The 12,867-nt window shown below is 38.0% G+C and overlaps 1 protein-coding gene across 3 annotated transcripts in view; it reads left to right on the top strand.

The window, feature by feature from the left end:
• FOXJ3 (forkhead box J3) overlaps nucleotides 1-12,867 on the top strand; it is a 154,599-nt gene that overhangs the window by 17,185 nt on the left and 124,547 nt on the right. For all 3 annotated transcript variants that reach the window (XM_055403886.2, XM_055403887.2, XM_055403884.2), the window contains exon 2: nucleotides 5,536-5,596. In XM_055403886.2, coding sequence (XP_055259861.1) covers nucleotides 5,553-5,596 — 44 coding nt within the window. In that variant the 5' untranslated portion in view covers nucleotides 5,536-5,552. The remainder of the gene's footprint in view (nucleotides 1-5,535; nucleotides 5,597-12,867) is intronic.

The following is a 12,867-nucleotide window of genomic DNA, read 5'->3' as shown; positions in this document are numbered from 1 at the left end:
TTTCATTTTATGTAGTTTGTAGCTAAATTTTTATTTCACTCTTTCCTGATTCTTAACACCCTTCCAGTCTAATTTTTGTTCCCACTAGTCTGCAAACCCCACCCTTCATAGTATTAATGATCTTCCATTAAAAGCCTGTTTTGTGTTTTCAGTTTATGTCCATCTTAATCTGTTTGTAACACTTGCCTTTTCCCCCATTAAATCACTTGCTGCTGTCTCCAGTACAGTTTTCTCAAGGGTTTTTTTTTAAAACTTGTTCCTCTTCTCTGAGTTCTCCAAATTTAAGTTTTGGCCTTTCTTCTCCCTCTAACATTACCATGATGAATTGATCATTCTCACATGATTTTGCTTTCTGAGAGCATGTGACTCTGAGTTCTCGCTTTTTAGCTATAGCTGTATCACTGCCTTTAGGTTCAATGAGTGGAGCTGCGATGAACAGTTGATTGCTACTCACTCAGCAGGATTCTTTTCCCTTTACTCCTTCTTCTGGCAGATTTTTCCTGTTTAGGATGATTAAGACACAGGTTATTTCCATGACTGCTTTAATGATTACCTGTGAGTAATAGTATAGCAATTCACAATGTTCAGTCAAGGAACCTGACTCAACAGGGTTGTTCCTTCATGAATGCTAGTAAATTTTTATTTTCAAGTCTTACGAAAGATAGAGCTCAATTCAGAAGTGTTGTTTTCTTTTTTTTTTTTTAAGGAATGCTCTCTTGACTTACAGTGCACTAGAATTTATTTTCAACAGACTTTTAATTCTTTTATATGTCATGGTGGTGGCTTCATTCAAGCTCCTGTTACAGTAACTTGAGGCATGAATTTTCCCTTTTAACAATATACCCAAAATCACAGTTGGGATTGCAATCAAGGTCTTGGCTCAAGGTCATGAATGTTATAAGTTCTTTATAAATAAAAGCGCTTCCATTTCACCTCCTCCTCTCAAATAATATATTTTATACACCTGTTAGTTTGTTAAACATCTTCTTCCTAGATGTGAATTGTTTGTAGCTCAGTTTAATGTACAGTTGATGACTGCTTGTATTAAAAGAAATTCTATATTCTTCTGTTAGTGGTGGCATGTAATACAGTAGTTTCTATTGGAGCATGTGCATCAATGCATGACTGATTTTAACTCCCCATATTTGGTTATGTCATGCTATACGAAGTTTCTTGTTTGTTGATTTTCAAAGAATTTCCAGAAGATGCTGGTTGGTGCTGTTGGCACCTACTTAAACTGTATAAATTTTGGATGAAGTTGAGTGAATTAATATAATTGTTCAACATAGTTGACTTCAGAAATGTGAGTTTGTGATTTGGAGGAGACTGATTTCACTGTGAATCTTAGCCTTCTTCTGTGAGCATTCCATGTTTCTGGACATTTGCCTGGGTAGGGAGAAGAATATTGGTGTATTTGTTCTTTCAGCTAACCTGACTGGTGTTCACGACACCATGTAGGAGCAATAATCTTAAGTTAAAAGAGTGAAGAAAACTGAAACTAAGGCATCAAGGCTGCAATAGATTAGAAAGATAAAGTTCACTATTTAAAAGTGTAAAATTTGGTGATCTTATACTAAAGGATTTTATTCACAAGGTTGTGCAACCCTCACCTCTAACTGCAGAGCATTTTTATCAATCCTGAAAACCAGTTAGCAGTCACTCTCTATCCACATCCCTCCTCCCATCCCCATATCTACTGGCTAATCTACTTTCTGACTCTGAGTTTTGCCTGTTCTGGACATTTCATATGAATGGAGTCATGCAGTATGTGGTCTTTTGTATGTGACTTCTTTCTTATGCTAAGATGCTCAAGGTTCATTCATGTTGTGTCATGTAACAGTATATCATTCCTTTTTATGGCTGGATAATATTCCATAGTATATGGATACTGTGCAGATATGCCACGTTTGTGTATGTGTTCATCGGTTGATGGACATTTGGTTTCCTGACACTTTCTGACTTTATAAATAGTACTGCTATGAATATTTGTGTGCAGGTTTTTGTGTGAATGTGTGTTTTAAGTTCTCTTGGTGGAGAGTGTATATTATATATTCCCAAGAGCATTTTATATATATTCATGTATGTATATATTTGTGTGTATATATAATTTATATAAAAATAACATATTTCTAAGGGTAGAATTGCTGGGTCATATGGTAACTTTTATGAGAATTTACCTTTGTTTTTGATGAAGCTGATAATGTAGAATGTGGTATAGGTTTAAGAGCCAAATGTGCTGGCTAACTGTATACGTTCTCTTGTCCCTGCTGCTGCTGCTGCTGCTGCTAAGTCACTTGAGTCGTGTCCGACTCTGTGCGACCCCATCCCTGGCATTCTCCAGGCAAGAACACTGGAGTGGGTTGCCATTTCCTTTTCCAGTGCATGAAAGAGAAAAGTGAAAGTGAAGGTGCTCAGTTGTGTCCAACTCTTTGCGACCCCATGGACTGCAGCCTACCAGGCTCCTCCGTCCATGGGATTTTCCAGGCAAGAGTACTGGAGTGGGGTGCCATTGCCTTCTCCGTTTCTTATCCCTACCCACCCAATATAGACAGCTCACCTGATGTCTAGATTAACTTTTGGAGTCAATAGGGCAGTCACACTCAGATAGCTACCTTGCAGAATCCTGGATAGAATCCTGGAGTTAGCTCTACCCATTTGGTGAGAGCCCAGGGGTGTTTAGAAATCATTCCTCATAGAAATCAAGAGTTGAAGTGTTCAGCTCTAACAAGGAAAAAGAAAGGTGTTAGACTAGAAACCTGAAAGCCATTCTTAGATAAAGGACCCTAAAGGTAGGAAATACTTTAAAGTAAGATGATGAATTCAGCTTTGGACATAGTAAATTTGGAATTTCTGGGAGAGAATGTTAGTTATATTTAGAAATTAGGAGATTGATCCCTAATAGGGATGTGGATTTGAAATTCATCTACATGTAGGCATTTGAAATATAAGAATAGGTAAATCATTCATAAAATAAAAACAGGGAAAAGTCTCATAATTCCCGTATCTGAAGTCTGAGTTTTTGAGTCTGCCACCTGATGTTTCAGCTGTATCTTACTCTTGAGTGGCTTGTTTCCTACTGATTTTGTGATTTTTGAATGTGAATTTATTTATCTTGGGACCTTATCCTTGAGAATTCTTCCAAGCCTAGATCAGAAGCAGATTGCCAGAGAGGATTTGCATTTGCATCTGTCAAGGTTGGGGGGCAGATATCACCATTCTAGGACCACTCTAAAATTCTGAATGTAAAGCTTTTTAAACCATAATTTAGCTGAGGGTCAGTTTCTGGTTGTATCTGAGACGACACTGTTGAACTGCTCTTGTAGCCCCCAGTCCCTCACCAACACTCAACGCCAAGGTTAAGAAATTTTCCTTGAGATTCTCTTGGATAACATCTGGACTTTGCCTCTTGTACCTTGAGCCCTAATAAGCTTTGGAATTGCACGCTGAAATTCAGGGTTTGGCGCCATGCTCTGAAGATGAGTGAAAGCTGGTTTCAGTACTCTGCATACTTCTCTAGTTTCCCTCTTTCACTTAGTTTCTATCTAGCCTTGATCGTACTTTATTTTCTTTCAAGTTATTGATTAATATATAAAGGTTAAAAATTATCCAGGGTTTGTTATTTTCACTGAGCATGTTGATCAAGCTGTCTATTCTGTTGTTCTGGCAGAAGTAGAACATCTCTTCAGTGCAAGCAGGGATAATTATTGATAGATGCAGGGAGTGCAGTCAGCCTCTAAAATAAAAGTTATAAACTTGGGATAACCACCACTGTTTTGTTTGGCCCACATAGTGTTTAGAAAATAAAAATCAGAAGATTTCAAATAAAATTTTGGATATTTTGCTTCTCTTGAAAAATTAGATGTTCTTAACCGTATTTTTTGGGCTCCAGAAGCACTGCAGATGATGATTGCAGCCATGAAATTAAAAGACGCTTACTCCTTTGGAAGGAAAGTTATGACCAATGTAGACAGCATATTAAAAAGCAGAGACATTACTTTGCCAACAAAGGTCTGTCTAGTCAAGGCTATGGTTTTTCCTGTGGTCATGTATGGATGTGAGAGTTGGACTGTGAAGAAAGCCGATCGCCGAAGAATTGATGCTTTTGAACTGTGGTGTTGGAGAAGACTCTTGAGAGTTCTTTGGACTGCAAGGAGATCCAACCAGTCCATCCTAAAGCGGATCAGTCCTGAATATTCAATGGAAGGACTGATGCTGAAGCTGAAACTCCAATATTTTGGCCACCTGATGAGAAGAGCCGACTCATTTGAAAAGACCCTGATGCTGGGAAAGATTGAGGGCAGGAGGAGAAGAGGACGACAGAGGATGAGATAGTTGGATGGCATCACCAACTCAATGGACATGGGTTTGGGTAGACTCCGGGAGTTGGTGATGGACAGGGAGGCCTGGCGTGCTGCCGTTCATGGGATCACAAAGAGTCGAACACAACTGAGTGACTGAACTGAACAATATCAGGCTCTCAATCCTGCTCAGCAGCAGTTGGCTGGAACTGGAAAAGGAGCCGATCCTTTTAGAGTGAACCTGTTTTCTTTAGTTGCAAACAATTGTATGCATATTATACCCTCCCATTCCAGCTTCTTTCATTCATATTAATTGTAGACACTGTGAATGATCTTTGCGCTGGATAGTAGTGCTAATAGATAGTTTCTCATTTGTTCAATGATTTAATTCTAATAACAAACCTTAGATGTTACTATCCCCAAGTTACAGATGGAAAAAATGGAGGTTCGCTGCTGCTGCTAAGTCACTTCATTCGTGTCCGACTCTGTGCGACCCCATAGACGGAAGCCCACCAGGCTCCCCTGTCCTTGGGATTCTCCAGGCAAGAACACTGGAGTGGGTTGCCATTTCCTTCTCCAGTGCATGAAAGTGAAAAGTGAAAGTGAAGGCGCTCAGTCGTGTCTGACTCTTCACGACCCCATGGACTGCAGCCTACCAGGTTCCTCCATCCATGGGATTTTCCAGGCAAGAGTACTGGCGTGGGGTGCCATTGCCTTCTCCGGGAGGTTCTCTGAGGATGTGTAATTCTTCAAGGTCTCATAGTGTCATAGCTAGAATTTGAACAAAGCTTTTTCTGTTTAGTGTTATTCTTAAATTTTTAATTAAGCAGTGGAACTGTTCTTCGAATCAAGTCTTAGTGAAGTCCATTCTGTGAAACCAACAAAGATATCACTGCTTTGATTGAAGGGTAGATGAAGTGGGAGATGGGAACCTATGAGGACGGGAACCTGCATGGTCAGCTCTTTGGTAGCCTTTAGGCACCTCTCTGGAATCCTTAGACTCTACTAAACCATTTGGACTCTTTATCTGTAACTAAGCTTAATTTGTTAAATTTTGTGAGTTTTTAGCCTCTTTGGATGTTACAGTTATAGTGTGCCTATTTTTCCTGTGCTTCTTGGTATGTCAGTCTTCCTTAATGTAGTTCATCATATTGCTCAGCAGCATTTTTAGTTTATTTTGATTTTTAGTTTAATTTATTTTTGAGCATCTGATAACTAACTCTTCTTTACTTTTCAGATTCTCTTTGTGGCCAGATGGGTTTGTATGGACAGGCTTGTCCATCTGTAACTTCATTAAGGTGAGTGCTGTTGTTTTTTTTTTTTTATTAGAACATGTAACATTTTAAAAGTTATGCTGGTCAAGTCATATTAGAGTCAGTTTCACTGTAAGGTTCACAGTAAAACACTGTAGTTTGTTTTGGGACGTAGTGCTGTTTTGTGAGCTAGGGAGATACTTTTGCTTACAGGGAAAGACTAGATAGTAATTGAAATTCCTTTCTAAAGGATGATATAAACAGGATACCTAAATTATCCTCATTTACAATAAATAATTAAAATGTAAAAAAGTAGGAACTAAGTTGCATTCAACCCAGTGTTTTTATATTTTTTTGAAGTTGCTAAATACTTTCTTCAAATTAAATCTTAAGTGAAATCCTGTGAATAAAATAGATAAATGCTGGACTTAGACCTCCATGCTCTACCCCCATAGTTGACCTTGAGGGATTACTATAGTTCTCAGAGCACAGTCTGAAAATATAACGTAAATCTAACCTGTTAATTAAAATTTTTCAGACTGGAATGTGAATTGTTGATGGCAGTACCTACCAGTTACATGTGGTGTTGCAGCTAGCTACCATGTGTTGTTGCTACCATTTATTTGTTCAGTATATTGATCACCTAATATAGTGTTAGGAGCTGTCTGAATGCTGAGGCTGCAGTAGTGAACATACGGATTAAAAATCCTGTAATCATTGGGTTTATATTTTGGTAAAGGCGTAATTAATAAACAAAATAAGAAGTAACTGTTAGATACTGATAGTGATAAGAGCTAAATGAAAAATAGAGAAAGGGATTAGGAAATTCAGAGATATGTATTATTTTAGATAGGGTAGCCAGGGAAAGCTTTACCGAAAAGGTGACAGTTGAACGGAGACTTGAAAGAGTGATGGAATAAACCTTTTGTTGGATAGTAGAGGATGAGCATTCTGGACTGAGGGAACCCAGGAAGTGTGCTTTGTCTGTTGGAGGAACAGTGAGGTCATTATAGGTGGAACAGAGCAAGTGATGAAGAGAGTTGGAATTAACCAGCTTTGGAGGGCAGGAGTGAGAAGAGGGATACAAAATTGTTAAGAGTTGTTAATGAGGAGTCATGGAATCTTCAGGCTTGAAAGAAATTTTGGTGGTTTAGAATGCCACAAAAGAAAGTTGCCTTTTTTGTTTTCATATACTTGAATTTTTGTCAGACTAAGGCTGATGTCCTTTTTCCTCAGTGGGAAAGCTTTACCCTATGCTGTTTTGGCATTTCTCTAAGGATACATCTTCAGCTTATAATGGAAATAGGTGGAGTGATGCTTTTCTACCTTGTTGGAGTCCATATGCCCCCACACCCCCGCAACAGACACCTGTATAGTTTTGAAAAGAACTTAAAAAAATAAGGACTGTTATCTTTAATCTCCAAAGCTGCTGTAGAACTAATTTCAATTAAGAGTGATTTCTGCTTAATATGTTGGGAAGAATCATTTTGCCCTTTTTTTGAATATTTAAAACTTTCAGTTCAGTTCAGTCGCTCAGTCGTGTCCGACTCTTTGCGACCCCATGAATCACAGCACGCCAGGCCTCCCTGTCCATCACCAACTCCCAGAGTTCACTCAAACTCATGTCCATCGAGTCGGTGATGCCATCCAGCCATCTCATTCTCTGTCGTCCCCTTCTCCTCCCGCCCCCAACCTTTCCCAGCATCAGAGTCTTTTCCAGTGAGTCAACTTGTCGCATGAGGTGGCCAAAGTATTGGAGTTTCAGCTTTAGCATCAGTCCTTCCAATGAACACCCAGGATTGATCTCCTTTAGAATGGACTGGTTGAATCTCCTTGCAGTACAAGGGACTCTCAAGAGTCTTCTCCAACACCACAGTTCAAAAGCATCAATTCTTCGGTGATCAGCTTTGTTCACAGTCCAATTAGATATGACCAAATCAGGTTATTTTTGTAGACTTTGATCTTCCACTGATCATAGATTTCCTTAAATACACTTGTTTGTGGGTTATGCTAACCATGTATTAAAGTCATTTACTGAGACTTTATATCCCTCTATTTGAATAGTTCTGTTTAGGTAAAGCTTATATATGACATTGGATTAGGAATAATAGATACTTAACTTTTTTTGCTTGATAAAATTATATTATTGGAAGGGATGATGAAAGAGAAAAGATAGCATGAATTATTTTATAAATTGCTCACTGTGTTACAGTTCTTGTGTGTAATACTCTATAATCAAATTTTTATGGATATAGCTATAAATTTAGCATTTAGTTAATAAACTGAGAAGCTCTGTGACATTTGAGTTGAGATACTTAGGATCCTTCTATCCTAATCTTTCATTTTTTGTAATATTCTGTATGCTCCAGTCTATCTCTGAGGCATAGAATTCACATTCTCAGATGTATGGGTAGACGACCATTGTTTGTCATTGATTTTTCTAACTGAAAGCCAGCTTTGGTTTGATATAAGGAGGAGAAGAAAAGAATGACTATTTTTTTGGTGACGGGCAGAGAAACTGAATTACTTAAAACCGCAATAAATTTTTGTCTGCTTTTGCATAGTCTTTTCCAAGCCAGAAATGGCCTCCCAACTACACTATCCCAATAGAAGTAGAGTAAGAAATCTTAAAGTAACTCAAACCCAGTGACTGCTGCTGCTGCTAAGTTGCTTCAATCGTGTCCGACTCTGTGCACTGCTTATTTGCCATAACTCTCTTTGTATATACTACCTTTATGTCTTGTATATACCTTCGTATGCTACCTGTATACCTAGAAAGTGAGTTACCTCAAGATAGGAAAGCATGTGAGTTGTTGGAGAAGAACCACCATATGGCTGGGAATGAGAAAATGGGTAAGCAGGTGGTGGAGAGGGTTGTAGGCATAGATGAGAGTGGAAGTGGATTACTTATGTGAATTAAAGATGGGGGTGGAATGAAATCATGTGACAACTAAAAAATTTGTTAGGAGAAGGTACTTATTAGTAAGTGAATTAAAACTCTTCCTCTGCCCTTATTTAAGGTAAATAAGTTAAATATTGTTTTCTATAGATGATATTTGATCCTTGTTGAATTTGAGCATGTTAGAATTATTTTTAAAAAATATGCTCACTGTATATTTATGATTAAAAAGTAATCATAAATCAATTATTGTAGAAAATTTGGAAAAAGAGAGTCATTGTTGATGATGTCTTATCATGTAATTTTATTCCAGTAGATACTGTGTGTGTTAAAAAAAGGTACCCCAAATTTTCTCTAAAAGAATGGTTGCAAAAGATTTTGTGTTATGATAGCTAAGTACACACAATTTTAGTCAGATTGCTCTAACTAACGTTTTGTTCTTGATAATGTAGGTAAATTGCATTTTCACAAAAGTTACTATAATAACATCATATACTATTACAGTATAACGAGATTGTTTTCTTTTTATCAGGATTCTGTCAGGAGGCAGAAATATGAACAGAGACTTTAATAGAATCATTGAATAGATTTGAAGTTGTTAACTAGATAACAGAATGGATAAAAATAAAACTACTTAAATTATCATGGAGGTAGATACTTCCAGAAGCAGCTATGAGCCCTAAGGGCTTGGGCATCAAAGGGGAAACCTAGAGACTTAGAGGAAGGGTCCTGTGGAAACAATTCAGATCTCCAAGGTGAAGGTACTACATGCTACTGCTTGTGTTGAGTTCAGAATAGAAATCCCATAGGTTTGAAACGCAGAAATCTGGGGAAAGGGTGCTGGCTGGTGCTGGGGTCTTTGAGTAGGGTATGATTAAACTAGTTAAGTGTTAGTAAAACTGCAAACTTTATTACTGCTATGGGGAAGACTTTTCTTTTGTAGAGGTGAGGAAACCTTTGCTGCAATAGTGCTCTTATGAAGCCCAAAGAAGGAATGGGAAAACACAAGTATCTTTTTCTTCTCCAGGCTTGCAGTCCATCTTTAGTGTTCAGTCTTAGCAGACCATTATAGGAAATAAGCTGGCAAAGCAGAAATGTGGTTTGCAGGCAGAGTCCCACTTCCAGCATCATTAAGGCAGATGGGGAAGAAGCAATGCAGGTTTGACACTGAGGGGCAGTAGCTTAATAACTTGTTGCAGCAAACTACTAAGAAATACAATGTTAAATGTTTTCTCAGCTCTGTTCTGCAGCCAGTGTTTATGTGATTTTAGTAAGGTATTTGCATGTTGCTAAAAAAGTGCTAATTTTATAAATCATGTGATATATATAAGAATCACAGGTATTCCTTGCAGTCTGAATCGACTACATTCATACCCTAAGTTTGACTAGTAGGAGTCTGGATAGTGAATACTGAGTCATCTACGTTATTTAAGTCCTGAATTTTGAATAGCAAGAGTGAGAGTTCAGGTAACGATGGATATAGTTTCTGTCCGACAGTAGAATCTTAAAAATTTAGCAGAATCTGTTTGCTTACCGAGTTTATATAAGAGGCTTTGAATCCTGAGGTGAATCTGCTTTTTATTTCCAGGTACAGAATCAGTAATAGCAAAAGCTTACTGAAAAAGCAAAAGTTTTCCTTGAACATTTGTTATATATAGACAGGGAAAAGAGTCTGATGCTAGGAGGGATTGGGGGTGGGAGGAGACGGAAACGACAGAGAATGAGATGGCTGGATGGCATCACCGACTCGATGGACATGAGTTTGAGTGAACTCTGGGAGTTGGTGATGGACAGGGAAGCCTGGCGTGCTGTGATTCATGGGGTCACAAAGAGTTGGACACGACTGAGCCACTGAACTGAACTGAAACACATATATGTATATAACATACTACTTTTACACATTGTAGCATTGGATTTTTTATAATTTGGTTTGATTAAAGCAAAATAAAATTTGATATTTCTTTGGACTTGTTAAAATTGGGCCCTTTCTGCATATCTGAATTGCCTAGCATTTTTGTGGATTGATTGTTTGGTTCACATGTGCATTCAGCCTAGGGCACTAGGTTATCAGTAATACTTTCAAGTATCAGTAGTTTTTGACCTTCTGCTTGAGATCTTTTCCTTTTATTATCTTTTCTGCTTTTATGGTTCACACTTAAACCTTTTCCTTTTTGTTACGCTTCTCCCTTAAAGATGTCTTTTGTTATTGATCCAGTCTGTTTGTTTATGATGTTAGGTAATACATAGGGATTTTTAGCACCAGAAAAAGCTTGTGTGTTAGTGTCCCAAATGAATTTCCTGTCCATCCATTTCTTCATTGCCCTCCATTTGATATTGATAACTGTGCTGTTTAGAACGACCAGAGAAGGGTAGATTTATTTTAAGGCTTCATGCTGCCTGGTTTCTAGTAGCAGATTTGGTATTGTTAAGGCACTTCTGGTGTATAGTTGTAGAATCCGGTAGGCACAGGTTCAGATCTCTGGCACATATTATTCATAAGATCTTGGGTAAGTTATTTCACTTTTCCTAAGTTTTTTTGTAATAGAGTTGTTAATGTTTACCTCACTGGCCTGTTTGGATTCATGGGATACATACATAAAGCATCTGGCATAATTTTTCCTCTGTGTTTTCCAGTAGTAGAAAGGGCTTCCCAGGTGGCACAGTGGTAAAGAATCCACCTACCAATGTAGGAGACGTGGATTCAAGCCCTGGGTCAGGAAGATCCCCTCTGAGAAGGAAATGACAACCCACTCCAGTATTCTTGTCTGGAAAATTCCATAGACAGAGGAGCCTGGCGGGCTATAGTCAATGGAGTCGCAAAGAGTTGGACACGACTGAGTGACTGAGCATGCATTCAAACCCTCAATAGTAGAAAGCAAAAGGGATCATTATTTTTAGAGCAAAAGAGGACATATTTGTATCCTTTGCTGTCAGCTCAAGAACATGGGGTAGAAGAGAATTTCTTTCCTCCTTCTATTTCCCCTTTTCCCTAAATTCTTATTTTTAAAATTTCTTAAAAATTAAAAAAAAATTTTTTTTTATTGAAGGATGGTTGATTTTCAGTGTTGTTTCTAGTATAAAGTAAAATGATTCAGTAATGCATACATATATCAGTTCAGTTCAGTTCAGTCGCTCAGTCGTGTCTGACTCTCCGCGACCCCATGAATCACAGCACGCCAGGCCTCCCTGTCCATCACCAACTCCCGGAGTAGACTCAAACTCATGTCCACAGAGTCGGTGATGCCATCCAGCCATCTCATTCTCGGTCGTCCCCTTCTCCTCCCGCCCCCCACCTTTCCCAGCATCAGAGTCTTTTCCAGTGAGTCAACTCGTCGCATGAGGTGGCCAAAGTATTGCAGCTTCAGCTTTAGCATCAGTCCCTCCAATGAACATCCAGGATTGATCTCCTCTAGAATGGACTGGTTGGATCTCCTTGCAGTATAAGGGACTCTCAAGAGTCTTCTCCAACACCACAGTTCAAAAGCATCAATTCTTCTTTTTCAGATTTTTTTCCCACTATAGTTTATTACAAAACATTGAATATAGTTCCCTTTGCTATAGGACCTTGTTGTCTACTTTTTTTTTTATGTATAGCAGTGTTGTATCTGTTATTCTCAAGCTCCTAATTTATCCTCCCCCATACCTTTCCCCCTCTGGTAACCATAAGCTTTGTTTTCTATGTCTGTGAGTCTTTTTCTGTTCTGTTAAATTTTATATGTTCTTTTTAATTGTACAAATAAATGATACATATTTACCTTTCTGTTTGGATTAATTCACTTAGTTTGGTACTCTCTAGTATGATAATTTACCAGTAATGTTCAGGTTTGCAACTGACCTCAGGCTAAGGATGTTGCTGACATTTAATATTAGATTTTTATCATATTTATAATTAATATAGTTTCATGTTTTTAAATCAGTTCCACACAGTGGCAGGAATAACTTATGTTATCATAGTCCATCATATTTATCAAACTTTTTGTAATTGAAATCTGTTAATTTGCGTGTTTAGTTCTAACACGTTCCAATTAAATGAAGAGTAGTAATGAGAAACCATCTTAATTTTGACCATTACAGAAACTTTTCTAAAATCCATTTTGAACTTTCTGGCTTATCTTCTAAAGCTTGCATCTCATGTGGTAGCCAGTAGTGTCATCTGGCTGTTTAAATTAATTAAAAAATATCAGTTCCTCAGTCACACTAGCCATATTTTAATTGCTTGATAGCCACATGGCCACTGACTGTCATAATGGCTAACACACAAACATTTCCATTGTTGTAGAAAGTTCTGTTAGATAGTGTTGGTCTGCTGCTGCTGCTGCTGCTAAGTCACTTCGGTCTAGAGTATCCTAAATGTAATTTAATCTTTGATCTAAGCTGACTTCTAGGACTTCCTTTTCTGAGCATCAGGTGTTGAAGA

The sequence above is a fragment of the Moschus berezovskii genome, chromosome 4 (assembly GCF_049115385.1).
Source record: "Moschus berezovskii isolate FMDL1 chromosome 4, NW_MosBer_1.0, whole genome shotgun sequence".
Taxonomy (NCBI): Eukaryota; Metazoa; Chordata; class Mammalia; order Artiodactyla; family Moschidae; genus Moschus; species Moschus berezovskii.
Note: the sequence above shows the minus strand (reverse complement) of the source record. Positions and strands in the feature narration are given on the sequence as shown.